A 21,063-nucleotide genomic window follows, 5' to 3' on the forward strand; every position below is an offset into this window, starting at 1 on the left:
CCATGAGATAAAAGTTAACAAAAAGAAATTAAAAGAAAAAATACAAAGACATGCGGCATTAACAGGCTACAGGTGGTAATATAATAAACAGAACAGGGCTGATTCGGAACTGATAAAACCTTTATTTCACTTTAAATTGTCTTTTACATTTTTGTCCTGTTTATAACATGTAAGGTGAAACTAGAGTTGGATTTTTTTTTTTTTTTTTTTTAAAAGACATACACAAATCTAGTATTACGTCAATAACCAGGGTGCGGGGGGAAAAGGTGTTGAAGGGTCATGTTTGTTTGTTTTTTTTTGTCATTTTGTCGTTTTTAACTGGTGTCCTTAAGCTAAAAGTCTAAATTTTCACAACCACGTGCGCGCTAAGCAATAAAACCGTCACAGAAGCAAACTTTTTTTTTCGTTTGGTTTTTTTTTGGGTTATTTTATTATTTTTTTTATTCCTTTTTTTTTTATTTTTAAGCAGAATACTGGTCAGTAAAAACAAAATGATTTGAGATACCAGATATACAGACAGGCTCGGTGCCACATTCACTACTGCATGGGATCAGTTTTTTCCTTAAAAAGCGAAGAAGAACTGCCTTTGTTTTGTTTTTGTTTTTTGTTTTTTTTGTTCAGCTAAACGAGAAAAAGAGCGGCAGGGAGGAATTAATTCATTTCTCTTTTTTTTTTTTAACCTTTTAAACTTTCAGTGCATGAAAACATTTGTCCCCAGCAAAAAGAAAACAGAACAAAAAACATTGAGACACGTGACTTTTCTACACCTACAGAGTGGAATGTCGAGATGGTTAATGACAAGGTTATTGTGACACTGAGTGGGGGAAAAAAAAAAAGAAAAATTCTCAAGTATTTCTTCTGACAGACTCCTCGTCTCTTCTCTGGTCTGTCGTTTTCTTCTACAAGTCTGCGACTAAATAGTTTAGTTCGGGATTTAAACTAGTTTTAATACACGTACTGTTAAAGTTCAGATCTGAAAACGAGCTGGGGAAAGTTACAGTTGACTGCAGAGTGTTTTCTCTCTTTTTTCTTAATAAATGCAGTCGTAGGATCGCCTAAAAAGATCGATTTGACACAAAGAGCCTGAAAATATTAACCGTGATCCAAACTACAGGTTCTCTCTCCCTTCCACGAACAGATGATTGGCTGAGCGGCTGCAGGGAGATTTGGCTGTCGTGGACTCAGAACTGCACCGACAGACGCACTTAAAATAACCACTTCCTTGTTTCTTCCAAATTAATGTTTAACATGTGATGAGTCAGCCAGGTGTGACCTGAGAACAGGACCCGTCTCGCATGAAATGTTGGATTTAGTTGCGTCTTTCTTGCTGTTGTTACTCAAAGACGCGACCTCCAGAAAAAGTTTGAAGTCGCAAGTTAAAAGCTCTTAACAGTTAAATCTTGATTTTGGATTTTTTCCTCCACCAGGAAGCTTTTTTGTTTTTTCACGCTGGTTGTTTTGTCAGCAGGATTACACAAAAACTACTGAACAAATCCCCACGAAGTTCAGATGGAGGACAAATCTCGGCCCAGATCAGATCACATCAACTTCTGGTCCAGATCCTGATTTTATTTTGGTGGCCAGGAAGTAGAAGGAAAAATCCACATCTAGCAGATTTAAATATGTTTTCACGGAGGGTAGCGTTTTTTCTAACGTGCAGCTGAGATCGGTGGGTCTTGGCGGAGGAATGTAACCGGTCTGGACTGCTTTCATTTTAAAGGTTTACAGTCTGTTTGTTGATCAAGGTCACAGGATCAGGACTTCGGCCTAACTGCCTCACTGACGTTCACACTTTTGGAAATAAGGAAGCAGGAAGTTTAAGTGAACGATTCCTCACTCGACGCTCGCGGTAGATTGACGCGGTGATAAATGGCGGCGTGTCACAGCATTCAGCAGCGAGCGGGAAAACGTTTCTAGTCAGAACAAGCAGTTTTTAAAAAACGGGGCAAGAATCAGTACCAAAAAAAATAAAAACACAATGAAGACCACGATCGGGTCCAAAACACTAAAAGCAAAAAAAAAAAAAAAAAAAAAAAAAAAAAAAAAAAAAACAGCGGAATGTAACGGCTTCAAGGTTTTCATTGCAAGCAGGTGTTAACGAACAACATCGACGAACCGTTTTTTTTTCTTGTTTTTCCAAAAGACAGATTTACAGTTAAGCTCTAAAAATGTTTTACAATTTTACAGTTTTTCAAAAAAAACGGAAAGAAGAGTTTGATTTGTTAACCACACACAGAGAAAAAAAAAAAAAGGAGAAAAAAAGCAACCGCAAATAGGAGGGGAATGAAAACATGTTAAGGAATTGAGTTTTAGGGGACAGCTGATGTTCAACAGCACCTTGACACGAGGAGGTGGACCCACAGGGAGCGGGCCCAAACATTTCAAGATGGAATGTATGTTTGTTTTTTTATTTGTTTTTACATTTTTCAGATCAGTTTTTAGCTCCGAACTGGAAATATGCAGAATGGCGTCAAATTAAACTCGGGAGGAGGAGGAGGAGGAGGAGGAGGAGGAGGAGGAGGAGGGGAGGTCCCGGTTAGAGAGTAAAATAAAATAAAAAACGGTGAGTGTTTGATTACGCAGCAGGTAAAACGCTTTTGTTTTTAGATTCGTCAGTGTCACAATACAGCCTTGTAGGAGGACCCTTCTGTATAAGCCTCAGCAGAATGGCACTGCTGCTTCAGAAACACACCCTCTTCCCGGCTGAAATGTCGTTTATTGACCTCAAACTCCGAGGCTCCGGTGGAAAGGTGGAGGAAAAACTAAGCATCACAGTGTTTGTTGAAAATAAACGGACAGTTTAATAACCTTTTTTTCGTTTTGTTTAAAGTGGAATAAAACCAGCCATTCGCCAGTACACTAAGAAAAGCCAAAAAGAGAAGGGATGGACAACTATATAAATGCATTAAAATCGCTAGAGAGAGGACGGGGGGGAGGGGAGGGGATGGGAGGGGAGGAGGGTGAGAGAACGTACTGAGATGTTAGGAAGGAGGGAAGAGGAGCGAGGGGAAGAACGGAAGGAATGGAGGAGGAGGAGGAGGGTTAGATGAGGAGGGTAAAAACAGAGGACTGTGGTCTCTAAAAGACTTTAAATTCATTTGTGATTTTTGGATTTAAAAAAAAACCAAAAAAAAAAAAAAACCCTCCCTACGTGCTAGAAGACGAGACCGGCCAGTGGTTTGAGTCTGCTGGCCTGCCTTGGAGTGCCGTGATAAAAAGGGAGGGTGGGAGGAGGGATGGAGGGGTCGTGGGCTGATGGAGTAGTTTTCTCTTTCTCCCCCCTCCTTTAATTTGTTTTTTTTTTTTCTTTAATCTGTGAAGGTCAGGTACTATTCATGCTGTTGGTTATACAGAAGGGAAGTCGGGAGGCTGGGCTTGAAAAAGTGGGACGAGGGAATGAACGGGCTGTTTATGTGTACGAAGAGAGGAAGAAGAGAAGAAAGAGGAAGAGAGATAAAAGGAGGAGGAAGAGAGTGGGGATGGGTTAACAGTGAAGTGCGCTCTAGTTATCTCCGTCGCCGGTTTCGCCCTCGTCGCCCTGGTTTTCTGATGTCCACAGCTGCAGAGAAAGAGAGAACACATCTTTCAGTCATCCTGTCGCCGGAGAAAAGGACGTGACTCATTAGATTTGTCATGATTCACGTTGTGTTTTTGTTTTGTTTTTTTAATAAAAAGGAGCTCCGGAGAGAAGCTGCTTGACATTTTCCATTCAGGTATTACTCTACGTTGTAAACTGTAATATTAAGAAGCTCCCTGAAAAGACCAAAAACCAACAATGAATCTACGAGCACAGAAATGAACCGAGCGCTAACGACACCAGGAAGTGTTGCTGTTGTTATGGTCACCATCACCAGCCGGCTGCTCGACGTGAAACCTACAAAAGGAAGCAGTGAACTCACTATCGATGAGGGCAGCTCAATTTCCCCAGATACTGCAGATAAATTAGTTTGGAAACCTGCATGATGAGAGCTGGTTCACTGTCCTGCATTGTGTTAGGCTAATGATGCTAACATAGCTAATGCAACTAACAGCAGGTCTGAGAGTTTTTAGTTCAGAGAAACGTGAACTGCAGTTTAACGTGACAACACAAGTTTACAGTAAATAAATGTGCTGCAGTTCGTCAGTTTGGAGGTAAAAATACTTTGAGTGTTAATATTTTCAACTCAAAACTGCAGATGACACTTTAAATGAATAATATTTTGATTTTGGGACGTTTCCATTCACTTCAGGGCGGAAAAAATATGTTTGTTTGGGACAGCCGTGACAACAGTTAGTCTGGAGGGAGAGCTAAATGCTAACAGAGCTAATTGTGCTAACAGCTGAACACACAGCAGGATTTAGAGTTTCTGTTCAGAGGAACATGAACGAGAAACAGTGAACCACAGTTCAATCTGACAACACAACAAGTTCACAGTTAGTAAATGTTTAAATTCCATTCAGGACATTTAAAGATGTTTTTTCAGCCTGATAGTGAAGAAATGAGTCTCGATACCTGGAACTGATTCAACAAACACACGTCTGTGTATCCAAAGCCTGATAAATATATCTCTCTCTCTCTCATTCTGTATCATAAACCTCGTCAGTGGTCCACAGAACACATCGAGTGTTAGTTTATTGTGGTTCGATCGCACATACATACACCGCACTGCTGGAAATATTCACTACACAGACAACAACGGCCAACTGTTAAAGGAAATGACCGCATCTCTCAATACTTCCGAATTTCCAACCCGACTTCCTGACTGTGCCGCTCAGCCCCGAAAAAAAAAAAGATGCACATCTTTTAAGAGAAACTTTACGTTCTTCTTCTTTTTTATATGTTTTTCTTCAGTTGGAACCAGGCGAGTTATATAGAAGATCAGGAGGTTTTTACAGACAGAGAAACACGTTGGTTCATTGTTGGTTTTTGGTCTTTTCAAGGGATTTCAAGACAGTAAGAAAAAATATGGAACATCACCAGCCTTATCCTCATATTTAAATATCCTTATGTTTTATGTAATTTTACTTATAATCTTCACAATGAAATGAAACAAGTCTCTCTGGTTAGCACATGTTCAGTAGCCACAACACTGATTCTCAACAAGATGTCGGAAAGTGATTGAATTTCTCTCGTCTATTAAATTAACTTATTGTCTTAAACGACCTCTTTAAGACTTCCAGGTTCAGATCCTCACACACTTCTCTCCAACAGGTGCTCTGTGGCGACATTAATGAAGCAGCTACGTTCTCTTCATCTGCCTCATCTTCCGTCTCACTCCAGTTTTAAAATATTCTGCTGATATGGTTGTAGAAATTTTTGTCTGTCAGGCTCTTTTTTTTCTTTTCTAGGGCAGCGCAAAAAATGTAAAAATGATAGAAGGAAGCTTTTAGTCTTGGCTGGTACCAGAGCGCAACATGTACCGCCAACTGTTTTGGAGCGCTCAACATTACACTTAATTCAGCCATCACTACAGACTGCAGAGATGAACAACTTATGATGTCTCATTTAAATGTTTGTAGGTGATGAATGTGACATATTATTGTATTGTGTGCATTCTTCAAGCTTTGGCAGAAATCCTTCTCACTCGTGCACATGTTGCCCACCCAAGGAAACACGTCTAACTTTATATTGTGTATGCAGTCGAATTAATCGCCTCACATCAATATTTAACATATCCTCTAAACTTTAGGGAACAACACGGCAGATAAAGACATTCACAGATAACTTTTGGTGTCAGTGTGAATACTCACAGTCAGGTTGTCCCTTAGTAGCTGCATGATCAGCGTGCTGTCTTTGTACGAGTCCTCGTTCAAGGTGTCGAGCTCGGCGATCGCCTCGTCGAAAGCCTTCAGGGAGGAGCACAAAAGTTTGTCAAACATACTGGTGGTTAAGCTTCGGACTGACTTCTTTCCCCTCTACATGAATCGAATGGTTCAGTCAGGTGGTGCAACCTTTCACATAAAGGTGACTTTGACTCTTGGCACAGCCTGCTCATATGAACTACACCTTTTTCAGAGTTACTGGGGAGTCTGAAAGCTTTGATGTTTGACAATCGTGTCCAGAAAATGTCTGTCAGATGTCCAAGGACTGCAGGTCTGTCGCGAGCAGGAGCTCAGCCGCTGGCAGACCGGTGCTCCGTCCTGACTGTGGAGGTGGAGCCACCTGTCCCTTACCTGTATCACCATAAAACATTCAAATGCACCCACCTGCTTGGCCAGAGAGCAGGCCTGCTCGGGCGAGTTGAGGATTTCGTAGTAGAAGACGGAGAAGTTGAGGGCCAGGCCCAGCCGGATGGGGTGTGTTGGCTGCATGTCCTTCTTGCTGATGTTGAAGGCGTCCTGGTAAGCCTGCTGAGAGTTCTCCACCGTGTCTTTACAACACAAGAGACACAACAGTCACTTTTTTTTGCTACATGAGACATCTTATACCAAACACAGCGTAACTTTACACAAAGACCGTCTCCAAGATATTATGGTAAATGACATAAAAGGAGTAAAGAAATCAGAAAATATTCACATTCACGAAGCTGGAACTTGAGAATTTTTACACTTTTTCTTTGAGATTTACTGACTATCAACTAAACCATGTGTCGCTGCAGCTCTTCGCAACTTCTGCGCCCTGAAAGCAGCACCCACAACTCAAGACAAGGAGTCTTCAGCTACAGCAGCAGCTTTGAGCTAAATGTTAACATTAGCATGCTAACATGTTTCCAATGGTAACTGTAACAGGCTAATGTCTACACTGTATTCTTACCACATTCACCAACTTAGTTTAGCACGTAGCATGCTGATTAGCACTAAATGTCTTCATTCGTGCCGGCGTTTGTTCACAAACCAAAGAAGAATCGGACACATCCAAATTTTGACCCTGTGACGGCGTGAGATAGTTCTTATAATTCATCCTGTAGGGAACACAGATGTCTGCACCACATGTTGTGCCACTCCATCTTGTTTAACTGAGAACTTTGACCTGCTGGTGGCGCCTTTTTAAAAGACGGAGGATCAACAAAGCTCGTAAGAATTCGTCCTCTAGAGAAAATTAAAGTCTGTGCAGATTTTCACGGCCATCTGTCTAATTATTTGTTGAGATATTTCAATCTGGACAAAAGTGATGGACTGACCAGCTGAGAACAGAGGCCTGCTGCTAGCCTGGCTGAAAATAGTCCCGTCCAACATGCCGCGGTACTTCCATGTTAGACTTCATTTACTGTATTCAACCTTTGTTTTGGGACAATTACTGCATGTCAGGGTCGACCTGCCATCAGTAGATAGAAGTAAGTCCTTTGCTAACCTTCCTGTAGAACTAATCATAATCTTTGATCACTTCCAGCCAACATGACATTATTTCAAAATGTACAGATCTCATTTATCTAAACGCACGTTTGATGCTTTAATGTTTCATCAAGAAAAGCAATTTGACTAACAGGTTCAAGACCCGAATGAAACTAGCAGTCAGTCCGAGATGTTGCTGTTGGGAAGATATCCAAGACTCTAGCGCTGTAACAAGTTACATAAAAATATGCCCAGGAGAAACCGCAGAAAAGGTCAGACCACCGTGTTTAACTATACGTCTGTAAATGTTACAGTTACGGCCAAAAATGACCTCAGAAATAAAAACAAGATTTCCCGATTGCAGATATCCACATAATGCTCATCAAAACACCTGCAGTCTACCAGAAGGTGACTGTTGGTGCTTCGGCTTATTGCCGTGACAATCAGAGTCAGCTGATTGATAACCCTGGCAACAACAACAACAACAACAGCAGCAGCAGCAGCAGCAGCAATGCATTGAGGGTAACTGTCTCTTGGCAACAGTCAGAATGAATCTTTCTCACCACTGATAACAGGAGCAATAGGATATAAATAGACCACAAAAGAATTGGGCAAATTTATCTGTAATCTATCTGATGGTTTTGACCGTTTGTAGGAGTGACGACTGTAATTTTTAATCCCGGTCTCACAGTCGCTGTCTTGTAAAACGCTGTTATGACTAATGTGAGCCGATGACCTCATAGCTGAGAATGTTCCCATAAACGCTGATGCTTCTTGCGTCTTTTTAACCCCTCCCTGCCATCGGTTTCTTCTTACTGAGGAGGACGCACAATCAGTTTTTTAATGTCCAACACCATCTGCAATTATAAGTAAAAGCTGCCTTTTGTCTCGGCCAGTTCTCTCAGTCTGTGCCTTAAAGCAATCTGGCAGTAAGTGCAACATTTCAACAGGCTGCTAGAGACCGACTTCTCAGGAAATGTGATTCTGATTTCCACAGTGTCCTGATTTCCACTAATGACAGTTGGTCAAAACTCGAGATAAAGATATGATAGTATCAGCAGATCACCAATTTAAAAAAAAAAAGAACTTCTCGCTCTTTTCGCCATAAAGGGGTCCCGTTCCTCCAAGTGATAAAAAAGGTCCACCGAGTGCTGTTTATTAAAAAGGAATATTTACACTGAGCTGCACAGCAAACAGCAACTGACTTTTGTTTGGGCAATAAAAAGACACTCTGGTGATTGATTAGCTCAGTTCCACACCAAGTGAGGAATCCTTCCTTTAACTGGGTTGAAGCCCCCGCCTCAACAAACATCACTCTGCTCAACGTTCGCATGAATCCTGCTGAGCTTCAGGGCTGCTGCACAACTTCAGTTCAACTGAGTGACCCAAAAAAATAATGATGAGTTCTGTAATTAAACTACTTTCTGCGGCTTTAAGAAAAGGACAACAGCTTGCTTCTTAAACCCAGATACTCACCCTTCTTTGAGTCCCCAGAGGCCACCTCTGACAGGTATCTGAAGTAGTCTCCTTTCATTTTGAGGTAGAACACCTTGCTCTCCGCCTGAGTTGCTTTGGGAATGAGGAATTCGCTGAGCAGGTTCTGAAACAGACAGACGACCAGAAGGGTTTTATAAACAAAGATAAAACCGGGCCAGAATATTCTGTGTTTAAACAGCAATGGAAGAGTGACTAACAAAGACAAAACAAAAGAGGGGGGGGCACAAGCACACTGACAGCTTGATTACAGATGGTTTTACTTAACGTGTGTTTGTGCCGCAGCCTCCGCTGAAACCAAACCTGTGACAAAAACAAACACCGCCGCCGCCAACAACAACGAAAGAGGAGCCTCCCAAAACCTCAATTATTCCTGTGTGGACACACAGGGGACACTGACCGACCACTCGGTACAACTAGCATGGTTAAGCTGCGTGTATCCCTGTGGTTCTGGTCGTTAACCAGTCATGAGCAGATACTGACAGGCTCCACAGTCTCAGGAGGGAAAGCCATCCTCTGGCTGTCACCTCAAATTCTGGCTGCCAGTGCGCGTCTTCAGAAGTGCTTGTTAGACGGTCGAGTAGTTGTCAATAGTAATATTTTCTACCCATCTCTGCTCCTTCAACTGTTACAGTGCCCACTCAGCTTGACAGTAGGCACTCAGAGGTTTTCTCTGTTGGTGGGTGTGTTACAGACTGCAGTGTGCTCAACCACAACATGACAAGCAGCGGCATCACTCTGATTTCTCGTTGCCATCCAGCAGTCGGCACCCGATCGTGGGGGCGTTCTCACAGTGTTGCACCCGTTGTGGTTGTTCCATATATCACAAAGGGCTGGTTGTGGACTCTGACAACCATTTAGAATTAAGAGTTCCTTTTAGGCTCCACAGATACTTTGTCTGCAACTTTCATTGTCAATTAATCTGTAGATTGTTTTTGTGATTGACTGATTAGTTTAAATGTTAAAATGTCAGAAAAGTAGTGATATATGCTGATCAGTTTTGTCCACATTACAAAAGATATTCAGTTCACTGCTAGAGAGTAACAAAGAAACCAGACAATAATCCCATTTAAGAAGCTGGAATAGAGGAATTTTCACCTTTTTCCTACCTTGCAAAATTGCTTAAATCAACTGATTATCAATATAGCTGACAACTTATTCAATAATTGTAGGAAAACTAAAAATGTTCTGCTTACAGGAGAGTCATTCATGAATACTGTGTTACAACACAGTTCTTTCCCTCCGTTTCAAAATAGAACGATTAACATATCATTGGTTAAAACAAAGTACATTTAGGTCGAAGTAATTGACATATTTTTGTGCTGCAGATGCATCAAAGCTTCCCTCCCTCTCCGGGCCTCCTGCTGCTTTAAGGACAGCGTGCCTCCACCCGTCCTTCCTTCCCTCCCCTCCATTCCTACAGCACCACATCACCGCAGAGGCTTCCAGTTTGACCTTGAAGATATTATTAGAAGTCTGCTCAGGCACCAAAAATCTGTGCCTGGTTTGACCTTGAGCGATTTCTGTTCTAACCTGGTCAGGACCTGGCACTGTGAGGGGTTTTCACGACGCCTCGGCCCTCTCAACACCTGAACTGCTGAAAAACTACAGGAGATTTATTTTCCACCGGACTTTCTGAAAGCAGCACTTCTGAACCCCAAACTAGAGCTGCTGACTGAAACGCTGAGCTCATTCTACCAAACCTCAGCTTTACTTCACCGCCGTTTAGCCGATGCTCTTATTTAAAGCAACTGACCATGAACAGTTTAAAGATGACTGAGCAAATCACACTTTTCCACTATACTGTATGGATGATTATTGGTGCTTTCACATGAATTAACACGATAGATTGATGCATATATTGTCCCTGTAACCACATCAGCTGCATTTCCTCTGCACAACAGCACTATTTAGACTCCGGCCTCAGCTGAGAGAGCCCACTTTAAAAACAGGAAGTAGTAAAAAAAACGGTTTGTAAAAAGTAAACATCTAAAACCAACCCTTGTCTTTTTTTAATCTAATGCAGGAAGTCTACCTCCACCCTCCGCAAACACATAGACGAACTATAGGAGACGTCACGTGCTCTGTGGCACCGCGTTGCCTTTTCAAGTGAAGCAATCTTGTGCCTCTGCATCAGGCACACACAGAAATATGAAGCAAAAAGCACCCGAGTGCACAAACAGGAGAAAATTAAAGCTTTGTTTGACAACCCTAAACAGCTGCCAGTGCCGCCGCTAGCAACATTATTAGAGCCTCCACGAGTAACGCCATGTGACTCGCCTCGCAGCCAAGAGGGATCGGCTCCAGTGTACTTTCATCCACCATCTTTCCCTCTTCCTCCTCTGCTCTCCCTTTTAATACCTTCTGTCCCACTCTTCCCAGTCCACCCGCCCATCATCGCCACCACTCTACTCTCTCCCCATCCTCACACCCCCTCACTCCCTGCCTGCCCTTTCCCATCCGTCTCCGTACCAGCACGTCCTGGCAGATTTCTTGGAGTTCAGCCTCGATCTTCACACGGTATTCGCGTGCCATCTGCTGTTTCTTCTCGTTCCCCTCCGTCTTCTGCTCGATGCTGGAGATGACGCGCCAGGATGAACGACGGGCCCCAACCTAATGGCAGAAGAACAACAGAAAAACTGACGTTAAAAAGCAACATCTCATACGCTTGACCGCATAAACACAGCTAAGATAACACATAATGATACATATTTAACATGATGTAGTAAGACCACAATATTTTGGTGTACTTGAAGTTGTATTAAGCCTCAGCGTTGTTTTGTCCTGGTTTATTAACACCACCAAGGAGATAACGCTTTGAACCCTGGTCTGTTTGTTTCCTGGTTGGTTCGCTTGTTAGCAGGACTTCACAAAAACTCCTGAACAGATTTCTGCTAATCTTGGAAGGAGGGTGGGTCTCAGCCAAGAATAGCCCCCACTAAATTTTTTGTCAGATCTGGATAGAAGGACTGTCCAGGATTTTTTCCTCACATCTTTGAAATATGCCAGATTTTTTTTTTTTTTTTTAAATCAAGATCCATGGATGCAATTTCAGTGGCTGATATCTGTATGTGAGGACAAAAGCGGACTTTGGGGCCTTGGTGGAGGTTTGCACTCTACAGAGTGCTAGTCTAGTATCTTTTTAACTCAGCTCAATTTGTCATGAGTTAGACCGAGCTAGAGAGACTAAACTTTGACCTGCAATTGAAAATCATATGCAAATGCTCTGAAAGAAATATGAATCCACTCAGTTTGATGGCGCAGCAATAATTCTGGGCCAAAAACGAACCTTCAAAAAACAGGCACACAAAACACTGATACATTCAAAAATTGTGACACATATTCTGCTTAATTTATTCCACAAGAAAGCCTCTTCCTAGTTTTCCTAGTATTCATACTCTAAAAAATACAAAAGCAGTTATAAAAAAAAGGGTAAGATCGCTCAAAAACAATTAAAAATGGGGGGGCTCTGCAGGAAACCGGTCATGATGCATATTCACCTTTTTGTTTGGAAATAGTTGCGTTTCCGCCCTGACCCACAGCGGGCACCACTCATGCCAAGAACTTGTACCTTCCAACCCCCATGGACAGAATTCCACCAATTTATCACACTGGATCATGACTCATATTGTTTTTGAGCAACTGGGATTTAACTTTGTGGAGTCATCCTGCCCGTGTCCTGAAGCACAGGCCGGATTTAACTTCTTGATTCAGCAGCAAAGCATATTTGTTGCTGGCCAAAATAATAAACAGCTTTTTTGTGTCACATTTATTCCGATACATTTAACTGAGATAATAAAAAGTACGATAAATATGAGTAAAAAATAAAATGAGGCTGGGGCAAAATTATTTGAATAAAATTGATCAGTGGTTAATCCTTTCAAGCCTACATAAAACACCAGAAGTCATTATCTCAAAATAGTATTATAGAAATAGTTTGCAATAAATATACATAAGTTACAAATATGAAAGTACATTTAAAGGATTAGAATGCTTCATTAATTTAGTCAACATAAACCTCATCCTCAGGGTTGAGGAAGGTTAAATTAATTTAAGAAATCACTTCTCTGGCTCATTCTCATTCTTCATGTATTCACAACTCTGTAGTCTCTCATGATGTCCCAACCACACTGCTTTCTGATTGGTTAATCATTGTGCAAATAGTACATGTGGGCGTGGTCAATCATATGTCGGTACATAACTAAAATAAAGTCGAGTGCACTGCCATATATTCAGACAGCAAAACTGTAGTAAATCTAGCAAAATAATAATAATAATTCACTTTCTGCCGCGTGTATTGCAAATGAAATCTTTCAGTTGTTCATCACATCTATACATCTTTAGTGGTTCGTGAGACAAATGTTGATGAACGTTCTCAGTCATCGAGGTCATGGTTATTCTACGTGCTTGTTTCAGTTTCTCTAAGATGCTTCTTCAGACCCTGAACTGTTCAGCACTTACAATTCCTGATACAACATACAATAAGCTGATGAAAATAGAACTTAAATAAATCTTTAACTAATGAGCTCCTTGATCGATTTACTGTATGATAGACATGAAAAGATATCATCTGTTTATTCCAGCATACTGTACATTGATTGATATGAATGTAATGTGATTAGTTTTACTCCTTTAAAACGGAAACTAGCTGGATTGACTTTGTGAAGGCCGACACCTGCTCACTGCTGCCTGTGGCTTTAATATGGGGTCATTATAACTAATTGCTTCTGTCGACAATGGAAGGTTTGAATCGCTGTTTGCAGCTACATTTCAGGTTGATATTCAACTTAATACAAAGCCTATCTTTCCCATCCCATCATTATAATGTGGAGGTGCATAACAGTCTTCTTCCTTGTCATGTGAGATAAGTGTGGTTGTTCTTGTTCCATGCCCTAAACTAAAACGTACCCACAGAGTGACTTGTGCTATTGCTTCTGGTTGGATTACACAGAAACATGCAACAAAAGAAGTATTGAGTGGTACTCGATGTTGGCAAGCTTTAAAAAAAAGAAAAATAATTCAAGTAAATCTCAATGATAAATAGAGCAGCAGTGCTGGGAAAAAAAAAAAAAAACCTCAGGCTGTTCTTACATAATTTGTGCTCGACTATAAAATCTTCATGAAAAACAAAACACAGAAATTCAAGCAGCTCAGCAAAGGGACCTAAGACATTATAGGAAGAGATGCTGAATGTTACTGTCACTGTACATGCTATAAATAAACATCAGAACGCAGGCTGTTCTAAGATGTATTACACACACTGCAGTGTACAACTACGTCTTATAAAAATAGTGGTATTTTAGTAAAAAGGCGAGCCCAGACAGGATCAGTTATAGCGTTACAGCATGCAGTCGAGCGCTGCAGCCTGTGCCTCGTGTGCAGTTGCCCCGAACCACCACAGGAAATCTTTCCAGAGAAAAATTTGGCAGTTATTTGAGAAAGAACAGACGCCCTGACTTCGGAGGGAGATGTTCCCAGCTGTCACAGGAGTTAAATCATGTTCTTGAAATACACCGCATGCATTTTTTTTGTTTGTTTTTTCCTTTTTAAAATGGGTGTAAAAATATTGTAATAAGCAGTGCTGTGTGTTTCAGTCCAGTCACAACAACCAATAATTACCTCCTTCACATGGCCGATACCGATGATTTCACATTTTTGTATTTTTAGGAAGAAGTTAACAACCTAGAGTTTTTGCAGACTTGTTCTTCATCACATACTGATGGAGCACAAAACAAGTTAAAGGTGCATGCCACCAACTACTGTTACTGAGTGTGACGATGCTGCACTTGTTAAGTCAATGGCTTCAAATAATCGGCTCTATTTATTGGCTAGAACTGCAACAATACTAATAAATATCTAATATTATAAATTTCCTCATCTTGGGGTGAGAATTTATTGGTCCAATATTCATCATGCATCTCTAGTTTCTTCGAACATTTGTCTTTAGAGACGCAGAGATGAATTTACCAGGCTATCATTAGTGCCACTTCTTAATACAGTTTTGATTTGAAGTTAGTTCAATGGAAACTCAACCAAGTCCTTACATTTCTTCTTCCTCTACATGGGGGAGGTTCTCATTCAGGCATCTTTATTTTTCTAGTTTTGTGAAATCAAATAAAAAGAAAAAATGGAATCTAATGCACATTGAACTAAATCAGGTTCCAACTGTAGAGTTAAATCCCAAGTAGCTACAGATTTGGGGGGGCGGGAACAAACAAACAAAAGCCATTAGATGGATGCCATACCACGTTCTTGTAGGCGACAGAGAGCAGGTTACGCTCCTCGTTGCTCAGCTCCAGGCCCTGCTCCGTCACGGACTTCATGGCAGCCGCCATGTCGTCGTAGCGCTCAGCCTGCTCTGCCAGCTTGGCTTTCTGCACCAGGTCGTTCTTATCCATTTTTTAGGCTGCAGGGGAGAAGAACAAGGGAAAAAAAAGAAAGAAAGGGTTAGTGTTTGGACTCGAGCACGGAGGCTCTCCATATACCAGCTGGAACAGGCAAAAAAAAAAAAAAAAGAAGACCGAGGAAAAGAGTAGAGAACAATAGAAAGTGTGAGAAGTATGGGCGTGCAAGATCTGAGGGCCTGTGACAGAAACTACTACAGTGGGATCGCTACAGTTTTGGGCTTGTGGCACTTTTTTAAAGCTTTAACGTACATAAAGCTGCTCATCTGTTCAATACATTAAACTAGTAGCACTGGTAAGGCATACACCAATTAATACACTGTCACTGATTGGATAAGATCACATAAAAAGTGCCAAATAAAATACCCCAGGAAAGACCTAACAGGACTTCACAGTGTCAAAAACCCTTTCAATTTCTGCAAAGTGGCTGCTCCCAGTGACTCCATCCCCAGAGGCTTCCTACTCTCCAGATGATTCTGTAGGTCTAAGTAGGCCACAGCCTTGCCTTCATCTCCTTTATATCTGCACATCACACTATGGACTCTTCACAGTGAGCTTTAACGAGCTGTGATTCTTTACATTTGCTTCCCTAATTTCTTTTAATAAGTTGTAAATCCCTCATCACTACATTTAACTCACTGCTAACAAATAAACTAACACACCGTCACACTAAAGGTAAAATGTTAATAACCCACACCAGACTCCAGCTTCACCCTCACATCTGCACACTACCAAGTGTGAGAGCTTCTTGGTTTACATGCTTTGTTTAGAGACCACCCTTCCACCAGTCGAACATTCAAAACACCACCCTGATGTGTCCAAGTATCCTTGAAGCTTACCTGACCTGACCTCCCTGAGGGGCAGGGGGGTGAGGATGGGGTTTCCCTACGGAAGGCAATGATAAACAGAACAAAATTAAAGCATCATTCTTTGGACTTTGTGTAGTTTTGTTGTTTCCTGTACAAATCAAATCTCGTGTTCAGCCAAAGTTTCAGTATCGACGATTCTAGTTGCAGAATTTGGATTGATCTGTAAATTATTCCGTCTGACCCAAGAAACTCAATGTTGCTACGGAAACCGAATTACTGTGGTTGACAGAAAATCAAAAATAAAGCCAAGCAATGGCATGCTTTCAGTAACTCCAGTCTGTGGACTGGCTTTATCGAGTGCGGCAGCATAAAAAAAAAAATAAAATACCCACAATATTGATCAATCATCAATTCCAGAGGTGTCCAAAAGTAATAAGGTAGTCAACGTTTAGCAAAAGCTCCTTCTGCAGCTTTAACAGCATCTGGAAGTGTCTATATCAGCTATTTTTTTCTTTATGCACTGAATTTTTTCAAGTCTTGCCACAAATTCCTGATTGGACTGAGCTATATTGAACCACCACAGGACGTAAATGTTTTTTAAGCCACTCCTGCGTGGATGTGTTTCTGTTTGAAACGTTCCCTTGCTGGAAAACAAATCTCCTAAATCACAGCAGATCATTTTCCTCTTGGAATTTTGTTTTTATTGCATTCATATCACGTCTCCACCTTCACAAGCAGCACCTACACAGCATCACATGCCACCACCAGGCTTCATGCTGCGCTACAGTACTAGGCTTCAGCCAAAAAAATCTCCACTTTTCATTTTGTCAGTTCATAGATCTTTCCTCCGGTTTTGTTTCAGCGTTACGACATCTTCTTGCAGACACTAGACGAGGTATCGAGCCATGTTTTTTTTCCGCCACAGCAGCTTTCTCTCACTCTGCTGTTTAGTCGCAACCGGTAAAAAAAAAACCCCATGTCCGATGTCTTCTCTCTCAGCAATGAAAACCTATCATGGTGGCCTCCGTCACAGGGGCTCTTCTCACACGGACAGCAAGTACGACATTGTTTTTCAATGCAATAGCATTCTAACCATGGATATAATAAGGGAAATCTGAAAACAGCATCGGAGGCAGAACCCCCATCATCATTTCCATGAAAGCTGCTCAATGGCGCGTGGATCCACAAAGGCTGTATTTCTTGGGTATAAAATTCCCCTTATCGCCCTACTGTTGGGCTCACAGAGTGTGCACACTAAATACTTTCACTTGCCGAGAGTGCTAACCTCCAATTTAGCCCAATGCTAGCTTGACAGGGGATAACTGTGTGGCTCTTCAAGATTTCCCAAACGTTATTAATAGAGCCCGACCGATATCAGTTGGTTGATGTTGGCCTAGCACAGATATATTGTTTTCGCCGTATATGTCGTCGATATCGTAACACGTTTGGTTTTAATGAACAGTGCACAAACGATGAGAGATGATTAATAATTATTACCTTTCAAGTTTTAGTTTACTGACTTGTTAAAATGTCCCGTCTCCGTCTTGCATTATAAACACAAGTGTGTGTGTCGGCCAGTGATTTTTTATTTTTTTTTGCTAACCAATATCGGTGTTGGCATCAGCCCCCAAAACCGCATATTGGTCGGGCTCTAGTTATCAGACTGAATGGATCAAATTATGAAACTGAAATGGGTCATTTCACAGGAGCTGTAAAGCCATTTCTTTCATGGTGTAAACTCATGGAAGAAGTATGTTTAAATTTGTCCACTTTGTCAAATGACTTCACAGCTTACTTCTAAAAAGTAGGTGAATTTGTAGAGATTTTAATTGCAAAAACATCCAGTGTGCTTCAGTATTGGCAGACTGAAATGAAGACATTATATAAGACTGTTGGGAAACTAAAGCTAATTGTAAAGCATGACCTGTAGGAGACAAATTAAAAAACTTTGTTCACAAAGTTTGATCCTCTTATGAACTCCCCACGGTCTGCACAGTAATTATCAGCCTCTCAGCATGGAGCGCACCAATGGCACATTTCCAGTGCTGATTCAAAGGCCAAATCGTAAAATCAATTATTGCAGATATTGAGTGCAGTTCCATTCGTTTACTGAAAAACGGCATGAGACCATTAGTGATTGGGATCATTAGAAAATTCAGACAGCCATTTCCTCCATTATCTCATCACTCATTGGGAAGAAACCGGAGGTCCCACCAAACTCACAATCGGTGTGTTGAGGCTGACAAAAGGAAAATGTGACTGTTTCGTCGTTGCCAAATCCCCAACATGAGTGTCACGATGGTCAGTTTGAGTTCTTGATCTGAGTGCGAGTTATTTTAGCAACATTTTTTAACCACATTAACACATTTCTATACTGAAGCATGTAACTGAATTCATATTGAAAGACCAAACCAGTTATAATAATGATTACGGGGAAGGTTGTGTATGCTTCATGAATTTTACAATTCTGAAATAATTTTTTTTTATGAATATTAAGATACAAATCACTTAAAAGTCTAAACCTTTTAATTTAACATTGATCTTAAACATTAGTCAAATAATTGATGGTGGGAGGATTCTGCAAATTTCTGATAACCAATCATTTAAGTCAGCCCTTATATGATCATATACTAAATATCTGAATATATGGCCTGGGTTTGGATGAAAACACAGAATGTGTGCATATTAACATTATATTATCGTAAGTCCTTCGGAGCGCATTGAGTTTTTGTTCATTATTTGGGAGAGGTGAAGGATTTTATGCATTTTAGGAAACCAAGGTGGTTTACTGGTGCTTGATGTGTACTTTCAACCGTGACTATATGATGCACTGTCATCATAAAAATACAACCATAGATAGTTTCATTTTGTAAACCAGTCAAAAATAGCTATTTTGATTTTAATTCACTTATGAAACAGTCACTGTCATGACTGCAAACAAGTTTGCCTCCATAAAATAAATGTCACTCTGCTGATGAGCATTTCATTTTAAATGAATATTGTCGCACCCCTTTGTGTATTTCTCCTCATCTTGTCTTATTACACATTGTGTTTCTAGATTTATCAAGGCTATTAAAAAAAACATCCGTGTACATTTGCTAATCTAATGTATTGATTTCTTCCACCTAACTGCTATGAAAAAAAATATAAATTTCTATTATAAATCTATGTTCATGTTTGTCGGGACATAACTGTATGCTCAGCCAATAATACCGTTCTGTTTCCATTCCTTTGGGATTTATTGTTACTGATCATGTTAACGATGATGTAATACTGTAATAATGTGACATCATGCTATTTTCAGAGACAGTTAACACATAGTGAAATTCTCACACCATTACACCTCTACTTGTCTGCCCATTACATCAACTTTCACTAAGGTGCCTTTAACCTGCTCTTTCATTTCATCACTTACAGGTGTTTCACTTGAACAATAAAATGATGGGCCATTAAATATGCACGGATATAAATTATGTACAATGTCAATACCCGGAAAATAGAAAAGCTTAACAGGCTTTGCACGGAAAGGGATCCTTCGGGCTACATGTGGCATTCACGCACTGCTGTCATTTCGACAGCCGTGTTTCATTTTAGCACATTTTTAGCATCTTCGAGTTAGCATGTAGCATCGGGGTGGCTGCGCCTTCTAACGGCTTGCAAGCGCAGTGCTAGCGAAACCGCCGCAGTGACCTGCACGTCGGTTAATATCGATTCCAACTTGCCCTCTTCGGTCGGCCACAAATCATCTGGCTCGCCACCAACAAACTCAACATTAGCAATGCTATTATCCAACCAGCTAGCCATCTATTCTGGTTAACAGGCTTATGCGCACCGAGGGGGGGAAAAAAATGGGGAACACCACCTTCAACGGCAAAACCGGCCGAGATACGATGAACAGATTAAAAAATAAATAAATAAAAAAAATGCATCGCCCCAGAAAAACGTTTTGACACAAGCGTGTAAAAAGAAGCAGCCTCCAGGCCATGGTTATTCAAGGTTTGGCGTTTAGTCGGCCTGTGAACAGCTACGCCCTCCTTGTCGCATTCCCCTGCGGAATTTTAAGATGGAGAGATAGATTACCGCCAGCTAGCATGCTAACCGAACGTCACAGAGCGGACGTTGGCTTCAGCCGTTAGCTTAGCTCGCTAACGGGACCTGACCCAGTTCAATCTTGAATGGCGATCCAAATACGTGCAGATACACCGAGGCAGTGAGCTGAAAACAGCTTAGAGGGTTAAATACGGCATCTGTCCCCGGTCACCACTGCAACATGGACACGAAATGATATCGAAAGAAAAACATTTTTTTTTTGTTTTTTTAAAATGTGCATTTGAGAGGAAACTCCCGGGGAATAGGGAGGGTGTGTTAGCATCCATATCGCTCCGCTAGTTACGCCATGACGGCTCTGAGCTAAAGACAGCGGCAGTTGCGCTGTTCTGCCAGTTTTTATGGATAATGAGGCCACATATATCGGTCGACCGGGTACAGAAGCAGCTCGCTGCTAGCCTTTCGTTATTCACCGTAGCATGCACGTAGCGACTGGCTGCTAAAATGTCTCCGGGCTTGCTCTCACAACGGCCTGGCCGCGGCTTGCTAAGCTGTCAAAATGGCCAAACTCGGGTGCTGCTTCTCTACCCCCCGAGTACACGGTGACCGCGCCGCACGCATGGCATCGACCCGCGCCTGGGCCTTCGAAATCAACGATCTATAGCACATTCGACAGCCGAAGGGCACATGCAACATCATGGCAGGTGTTTTGTGGGTTATTTCTCGTCATTCGGCCACAAGTCTCGGCCTAAAATCCTCACACCCAGCCCCTTAACCACAATAGGCACCTTCCGCCGCAGAGGCAGGGAATGGGGCCACCGCTGGGGCTGCTGTCCCCCCACAAAGACCCTCCGTATCCTGCGCATAAGACAATAATCGAGTTATATGCAAGTGAACTCACATTTAGAGCGTACTAGGAATCCCGATTTTATTCTCTGAACGATGGGAGTTTATCAAGCCGTCCTCCGCTCGCTGCTCAGGGTATTCAGGGCAGTACCACTTCCGCCTGCTCTGACACTTCCGCTTCCTCTAAACCCCACCCCTCCCCCCGCCAGTAT

General features: G+C 41.6%; 1 protein-coding gene across 2 annotated transcripts; it reads right to left on the reverse strand.

Annotated features, from left to right (window-relative positions):
* Nucleotides 1-102: 102 nt before the first annotated feature.
* ywhaba (tyrosine 3-monooxygenase/tryptophan 5-monooxygenase activation protein, beta polypeptide a) lies at nt 103-21,063 on the reverse strand. Of its 2 annotated transcripts, XM_037100645.1 has the most exons (8): nt 20,907-21,017; nt 15,989-16,034; nt 14,991-15,151; nt 11,218-11,358; nt 8,728-8,851; nt 6,187-6,350; nt 5,731-5,826; nt 103-3,559 (listed from the first exon to the last, which is right to left on the reverse strand). In XM_037100645.1, exons 3-8 carry the CDS (start codon nt 15,141-15,143, stop codon nt 3,503-3,505), a joined length of 735 nt encoding a protein of 244 aa, XP_036956540.1. In that variant the 5' UTR covers nt 15,144-15,151; nt 15,989-16,034; nt 20,907-21,017; the 3' UTR covers nt 103-3,502. The 2 variants fall into 2 exon arrangements, with proteins under 2 accessions (XP_036956540.1, XP_036956539.1); XM_037100644.1 differs by lacking the exon at nt 15,989-16,034 and having other exon boundaries at nt 20,907-21,063.

This window comes from Acanthopagrus latus, chromosome 6, assembly GCF_904848185.1.
Source record: "Acanthopagrus latus isolate v.2019 chromosome 6, fAcaLat1.1, whole genome shotgun sequence".
NCBI classification, from domain to species: domain Eukaryota; kingdom Metazoa; phylum Chordata; class Actinopteri; order Spariformes; family Sparidae; genus Acanthopagrus; species Acanthopagrus latus.

Coding starts and splice junctions, on each gene's coding strand:
- ywhaba (XM_037100644.1), bottom strand. CDS start 15,143: ATGGATAAGAACGACCTGGTGCAGAAAGCCAAGCTGGCAGAGCAGGCT. Junction 11,359..14,990: donor CTGTCGCCTACAAGAACGTG/GTATGGCATCCA, acceptor TTCTGCCATTAG/GTTGGGGCCCGTCGTTCATC. Junction 8,852..11,217: donor AAATCTGCCAGGACGTGCTG/GTACGGAGACGG, acceptor TGTCTGTTTCAG/AACCTGCTCAGCGAATTCCT.